We start from the raw sequence: 7,224 nt of genomic DNA on the forward strand, positions 1-7,224 counted from the left end.
GTGGGCGCTGGCGCTGCCGCGGCTGCCACTGGCTCCCACTCCGCTCTGGGGAAGGCCTCCCTCATCCTCTCCCACTCCGTTAACCCGCCGTGCATCTCTTTTTAACTGTCATTATTTTCATTTATTTGTTTGCTTGCTTGCTTGTCGTCTGGGCTTTGCTTAAGTCTACCTGAGAGCCTACTCGTGGGGGAGGAGGGCACCGAGAGGCTTTCCGCGCCGGCACCCACGCTGGCACCGCCGAGGCGTGCAGGAGAGGACGAGCCTCTCGAAAGCCCACGGGAAGCAGCGAGCCCCCCTCTCCCACCCGCCCCCTCCCCCGGGTCCCGCCAGCCCCCCGTCCCCACTTGGGGCTGCAGACAAGGGGTTAAGGCGGCTGCAGGGGCCGGGACACGCCAGGCTGGGCTGGGCTGGGCTCGGCTGGGCCGGGCTCGCTCACCTGGGCATCCGCGCCCTTCCGCGGGGGTGAGCCCGCACCGGGGCCGGCTCGGGGGTGTGAGGCAGGGTTTTCTGAAAGATGCACGCACACACTCCCTCTCACCCCCCCCCCAACGTTGTTGGTTTAAATGTATGGTAGCTTTCTCTCCAGTGCCATTTGAATAATTCAGGGAGCCCCACTACCAGCTGTACTTCTGAAGCCTCTTCCATTCTTTTCAGCATTATAATTTTGGTTAATTTTCAATTTTAGGCCCTACGTCTCTGCAATTTGTGTATGAATAACAGAATAATTTTCCTCTTTTGTTTCGCCTTTCCTGTTCCTGAATCTAAATAAAGATGGCTTTTTAGTATTAAAAGTGGAAGAAAATTACAGGTAATTATCTTTGACGGTAAAAACGCTGTAATCAGCGGGCTACATGAAAAATTACTCTAATTATGGCTGCATTTAAGAGAATGGAAAAAAACCTTCTTGTGGATAAAAACCTTAAATTGTCCCCAATGTCTGCTTCAAATTGGATGGCACTGCAGCTGGAGGCTTTGTTCAGAATTGATCCTGGGGAGCTCTGAACCCAAAGTTTCACAGTGGGAAGGGGAAAAAAAGAAAAGAAAACATTTTTCCTAAAGTAACAATACGAATGGTAGAAAATGACAAGACTGATCGGTTTTAAACCACTCTGAAGACTGACTGAGCGTGGAAGTTGCTCAAAAAAAAACAAAAAAACACCCCCCAAAAAACTGGTATATTGGTAAGTAGTCTTTGCTTTGTGTCTAATTATAGTGACTGTCCTTTTGCACGACTGTATGTAGCTGTCATTATACGGAGCACTCTGAGGATCTCTATTGACTTCTGATAAATGGCTCAGTGGTTTCAAGGTTCATAATTTGAAGGATGCCCAGGTCTCTAGCCATTAATTCTCGCAGTATGGGGCACCCAGCTCGGATGAGGGAAGGGCTTTTCATTTGCAGTAGTCGCTGTGCTTTCCACAAGCTGATGAGGCTGGAGCCGGCTGGGCAGCGTGTTGTGTGCCTGGGCACCTCTCCGGGCTTTGCAGAACATTCCTCAGCGTGCATTGTTTGCTCTTTAAAAACAAAGGAGGGCGCCTCCTTTCCTAATAATTTGGAGCCTCCAACCTTTGGGAAGAAAGGCAGAGCTCTGAGCTTCGCCTCGGCGAGAAAGCTCAGCTCAGCTGAGCCGCGGAGCAGTGAAGTCGCAGCAGAAATGGCCGGGTGATGAGAAACTTCTTCTAGGCTTATCTTTGCGGTCTCGCTATCTCCTGTCTTAGTCGTAGCCTTAAAACTAACCAAACTGCCAGCTACGCCCCCCCCCACCGCCCCCCTCCCTCCAGCTTTTCTGCCGTTGCCCGACGATAGATGTTCGGGTGGCGGCGGCCGGGCGAGCGGGGGGACAGCCCCCAAGGCCGGGGGGCAGGCCGGGGGGGGTCTGCTAAGGGTAGCGAACTCGGAGCCAGGGCGGGCGTTTTGTGGCTTTTACTCTATATATGAAAGAAGACAAAAACATACAAAGTATATGTACAACTAAAATTCAACAATATATACAGAAAGGTTTGCTGGGGGGTCGGGGAGGGGGGGGAAGGTCCCTCTCGCTCAGTGGGTCAAACTGCCATGGGGCAGCGCGGAACCTTCCTTCCCCAGAACGCGCCGGCGGGTCTTGCCGCCCGTCCCTCGCTCTGTCTTTCCTGCTCGTCTCCGGGAGTCTGTCCGGCTGTGTGCGGGTGTGTGCGGGTGCAGGGGCTCTTCGCGGTGGTTTCTTCTGAGCAGCAGCCCATTGCATTTTGAGAAAGCATGCAGGTTTTGCTTCGTGGTAATGTTCTCATCTTACAGTATATTTTCATTTTTCAACCAGTTCTCCTTTTTTCCCCCTCTTCATTTTTGTTTTTTTAAATCCCTTCTTCTCTCTTTCAATTTTTTTTTTCCCCAGTCCGGATTTGGTGAATAAAAATGAAGGAGCTTTGACGAGTCTCTCTTTCATCATGTAATGTCTTTAGCTCATTAAACAAATAAAAACGGCTGCCATGGTAGATTCAGGTTCTTCTTGTGGGCAAAATCTGTAAAAAGTTTGTTTTGACGTATACTCCACAGAGAAAGAGGCTGGTGCCTTGGAGTCCAAAGGAAAATATCCTAAAGAGAAGTGTCTTCTGTGCGCCAGAATGAAAATTGTGTCTTTCTGTTCAAGATCAATCGCTGAGGTTACTAAAAAAAAAAAAAAAAAAGCCACTCGGTCTCTTTGCCGCATCTACAAGTTCACACAGAGCCTGTTAGCTGGCACGGCTTGGCAAAGCAGGGGAACTTTTTGCCATGTCGAGACGAGGCGTTCTTGGGAGATTATTTCTCTTGGACAATTCACATCATTTGTGGTCTCTGCATTGTGTCTTGATGTGGAGAAGAATACCAGTGAGAATAGCCAGGCATGTAGCTGTTGGGAGGCATATTGACTCCCTTGGCAGAAGCTGAAACGTCCCAGACCGGAGGCAGAGCTGGAGAACGAGGGGAGAGGGCAGCGGAGCCGGGGAGAGGGTCGCTCTCGTGGGGGTTGCTGCCCTGCTTCAGCAGCTTCTTGAATTTGGAGCGCTTGTTCTGAAACCAGATCTTCACCTGTAAACCAGAGCGCAGCAGATATTAGGCTGCCGTCAGCACCCAGGGCACGGCAGGGGAGACCCCGGGGGCCTTGGGTTCGCTCTGAGAGAAGGTCCTGAGAACCCACGCCAAGTCGGGTGTGCAGCTGGGGATGGGGCGAGGGGAAGGAGGGGTAGATGGTCTCGGGCTCTGGATGCAGCTGGAGTGAGCGGGAGAGGCAGAGCGGAGCTGGAAAGCGAGGGGGACGCAGGTTTTAACCCGTGACGTTATTTTCCCCGGGCAGGCCAGATTGATGGAGCTGAAAAAGAGTACAGGCTGGGAGTTCTCCTGCTTTAACGCCTCATTCAGAATTTTGGAGGTCATTTGATCATTTGGGCAAACTGTTGTCAAACACGGGCAATCATATGATTTTGTGCCAGGAGGCAGGAGCCAATAGACAAAGGGCATCTTTGCGAGGAAACCGCGCATCCAAAAACGTGCACGATCGAGCGGTCCTTGCTGATGTGACGGGGGAGAAGGCACAGTGGAACCGGGACTGTGGCTTTGTTTTTTAAAGTTGTTTTTAAAGACAGGAATACTCTCTTTTCTCGGAGAGTAATTGGCTATCAAGACTGCTTTGGGTCTCATCCTGCTCCTAATCCAGCAGAACTCCCGAGGAAGGAGCCTATGCTCCATGAGGTGTGCAAGGATCAGGCCCACTCCGGCAGATCAGAATTATTCTAGGCATGAGACATATATATATATATGTACGACATATATCTACAGATATTTCCTAACAATAATCAAAGAAAACAACTCCCACGTGTGTACTCGGCCTTGCAAACTTCGCGGGTGTAATGTTAGGGCACGAGCAGGGGTGTTTGTCTAGCTGCTTGCCTGGGATCGGGCCCCTGAAATCTACACGTGCGAGCGAGAAAGAGAGACTGCAAAGGAGAGACAGGCTAAGGATACGAAAATCCCATTTGTAAAACCGTCAGGTCTATTCCCATGATTAATGTTTGCTGAGTATTTAAAAATCGCTGGCTGGAAGCGACTGTTATCAGTGAGAATGATAAAATCCTGAAGTTATTTGTCAAGCTCATGAATTCACATGATTACATTTTACCCGAATTGATCCCATCTATCCACGCACTTTCCCGCAAACCCCAGCCTGGGAAGCCTGTAATGCCTCATGTGTCTTTCAAGCTTAAATAAGCAGAATGGCACAGCTACTCCAACCACACTTAACTATGGCTTAACCTGCTATATTTTTGTACACGGCTGTCTTTGATCTTCGGATCTATTATCACCTTTTGTACATTTTGCCCCAGGGTAACCACCGCATTTGCGTTAGTCATCCAGGATGAATTAACTATTGATTTTACAGGTATTTCCTAGCGCGTCCCTGCTTCCCCTCTCCCTATAGGTTGCTGAGGCAGCTTTGCTTTGCTTTTAGCTCTACCTCAGGCCCAGCGATTCCTTGCCTTTGTTCTGCTCTCCTTTTCGCAGCTGGGCGATTGCGTCTCGGTGCTGGAATTGTCCGAAAATATAGGCAATTTTAAAACGTTATGTGTGGCGTCAAAATGGAGCGCTTGCCGGCCAGACGGCCGAGGGATGGGCGCATCCCGCTCCTTCTGCGGCAGACCGGGCTCTCCGTCGTGCGTTAGATATATATCACATATAGGTGGGGGACTGCGTGCGTTACCATTTTCTACCGTTCCCGTACAGAGGCCGAAGCGCCTAGGGAGCAGCGTGCTTTGCCTGGCCTTTATTGCTCGCGCAGGATTTCAGCGATTTGGGATTCCCAGTAATTACCTGTGTCTGGGTAAGTCCTAATGAAGCTGCCAGTTCAGCTCTCTCGGGAAGTGCCAGGTACTGAGTCTGCTGAAAGCGATGATTTAAAGCCTGGAGTTGTAGACTAGAGTAAATGGTTCGAGGCTTCCGAATCTTTTTCCCTTTTCCATTGAATCTGATTTCACCGTTTTCAATCACTGTTGTTTTTTGCTGATCTGCAAGCAAAACAACACAGCCTGAAACATCACCCTCCTTAGTTGCTGAAGGCGGGCGTTTTGCCTGCCAAGGCTCCTCAAAACCCCGCGGCTAGCCCCGTAGCGGGGTCCAAACCATCGCGTCTACAGCACCGGCTCCGGCTCCTTAAAGGCACGCCGCGACACATGCTGCTGCGTGGGAGCTACCGGGAGGACAAACAACTGTCCGGGCATAGTGGGCACGCTGCCTTTCCCCCCCAGGAGGGCGGCGGGACTAAAAAAAAAAAATAATAAATGAAAACAAAGTGCAGCGCTGGCTTGGCGAAGGGATGCCTTGTTCCAGGGCCATCCAGGTTTTAGCCAGCTAATTGACTTCGCCTCGCCAGTTGGGTGGTCAGTGAATCACCAGTCCGAGACTTCTAACAATGCTTTTCTGCCCTCCGCCCCCCCGGCGTGCCCCTCCGGATGAATACGTACAACTGAGCGGCTCCCTGAAAAAAAACAAAAATACAAAAAAAAAGCCCAAAACCCATAAATCAGACGGCCCCCGAGCGGAATGCGACCCGCTCGCCTGGAAACTTTCACTCCTCAGGTGTTAGCAGGAATTTTGCCTAAAGCCGGTCCCGCCGTAACAAAGGAGCGCCGAGCGCAGCCCCCCTGCCCGCCGGCCGCGGGGCGAGCGGGGAGGCGCCGGTGCCCCTGCCGCCGCCGTACCGCCGGCAGCCACCGCCGGCGGCGGGGGGGAGCGCGGCGGCCCCGCCGGCGGGCACCGGAGCGGTAGGCCCGCGGAGGGGCCGCAGGGACGAGCAACAACCCCCCTCCCCGCGCACCCCTCGGCAGGAGCGGGAGGCACGGCGGGGGCCGCTCTGCAGATGGTCCAGGGAGGGAGGGAGGGAGGGAGCTGGGGGGGGGAAGCTGGCAGCGGTTCGGGGGAGCGGTGCCGGCTCACCTGCGTCGTCCGCCCGCGCCTGGCTGGCCGCGCCGCTGCCGTGGTAGGACTGGAGGTAAGGGCTGTGCTGCGAGTGGCTCACGTAGGGGTAGGCGGCCAGCGAGCGGTGGCTGTAGGAGCCGGCGCTGCCGGAGTAGGGCGAGCTGTGGTGGTGGTGCTGGTGGTGCGGGTGGGAGCCGGCGGCGGAGTGCAGGCAGTGCAGCGGGTAGTGGGCGCCAGCCATGGCCGGCGAGCTCTGCTGGGAGTGGGGCGGCGGCGGCGGCTGCGGCGGCGGCGGCTGCTGCTGCCCGAACTCCATGAAGGCGGATTTGGAGGAGTCTTGCGCGTCCAGCCCGTCAGCCATCGTAGTCATGGTCATCATCAAAGTTTGGGAGGGAGAGCGCGGCGCTCCCCGGCTCGCCCCCCGCGCTCTGCCTCCTCTCTGCCCAGCCACCGCCGCTCCCCTTGCCCGCCGCGGCACCGCTGGAGAGGCGGCGGTGATTTAATTTAATTTCTTTTCTTTTCCCCCCCCCTTCTCCTTTTCTTCTTTTTTTTTTCTTTTCCGCCTTTTTTTTCCCCTTTCCCCCCCCCTCCTCTCCAAGGAGCCGTTGTGCGAGGGGCCTCGTTCTCTGAGGGAGGGGAGGAAGGGGAGGGCGGTGTGCGGGATGTGTGGAGGGGGAGGGCGCGGGCTACTCCCGGCGCTTTTTTACGCCGCTCTTTTCCTTCACACACCCCCCCCGGCGCGTGGGGTGGGTTGTTTTTTTTTTCTTGGGGGGGGTGGGGGAGGAAGAGCCGGGCGTGGGGGGGTTTTAAGGTGGGAGCCGGGAAAGTTGGGGCTCCGAAGCTTCGACTTGAAGGGCAGGGACGCGCACAAGTCGAATGGTTCGTCTCCGGAGGGCAGCGCCTCCCTCATTGGTCACTCAACCCCCTGACGTCACCGCCCCGCCGCGCCGGCAGCGCGCGCCCTGCCCGCTCCCGCCCCACTCCCCCCCGCCACCTCCCCCTCACCCCCCCCAAAATCGCGCATACCCCCACTACACGACCCCCTCTCCCCCCCCCCCCTTGCGCGGTATTTTCGCTGCGGTGAAGCGACGCGCAGCACATTTTTTTCCCCCCGCTGAAAGCGGCGGCAGCAGCTCCCGTAATCGCTTTCAAATATATGCAAATGGCTACGTGCGGTTGGCGGTTTTGGCAAAAGCTTGATTAGGATATAAACGACCCAAGGAAAAAAAAAGTGCCTGCGCCCTAAATTTGTCTTTAGATTACAATTCCAGTTGATTTTATTTTATTGTCAACATT

At 54.5% G+C, this 7,224-nt stretch overlaps 1 protein-coding gene across 1 annotated transcript; it reads right to left on the minus strand.

The window, feature by feature from the left end:
* Positions 1-592: 592 nt before the first annotated feature.
* Positions 593-7,024, minus strand: DLX6 (distal-less homeobox 6). The gene is made up of 3 exons (XM_082014957.1): positions 5,947-7,024; positions 4,825-5,018; positions 593-3,048 (listed from the first exon to the last, which is right to left on the minus strand). Exons 1-3 carry the CDS (start codon positions 6,305-6,307, stop codon positions 2,797-2,799), a joined length of 807 nt encoding a protein of 268 aa, XP_081871083.1. The 5' UTR covers positions 6,308-7,024; the 3' UTR covers positions 593-2,796.
* Positions 7,025-7,224: the final 200 nt, after the last annotated feature.

This window comes from Phaethon aethereus (genome assembly GCF_964289735.1).
Source record: "Phaethon aethereus genome assembly, chromosome: 2".
Taxonomy (NCBI): Eukaryota; Metazoa; Chordata; class Aves; order Phaethontiformes; family Phaethontidae; genus Phaethon; species Phaethon aethereus.

Excerpts from the sequence above, each read along its gene's own strand:
- DLX6 (XM_082014957.1), bottom strand. The coding sequence starts at position 6,307 with ATGATGACCATGACTACGATGGCTGACGGGCTGGACGCGCAAGACTCC. Across the intron at positions 5,019-5,946 it reads GGCGCGGGCGGACGACGCAG|ATCAGCAAAAAACAACAGTG; the intron begins GTGAGCCGGCAC and ends TTTTGCTTGCAG. Across the intron at positions 3,049-4,824 it reads TAGGACTTACCCAGACACAG|GTGAAGATCTGGTTTCAGAA; the intron begins GTAATTACTGGG and ends TCTGGTTTACAG.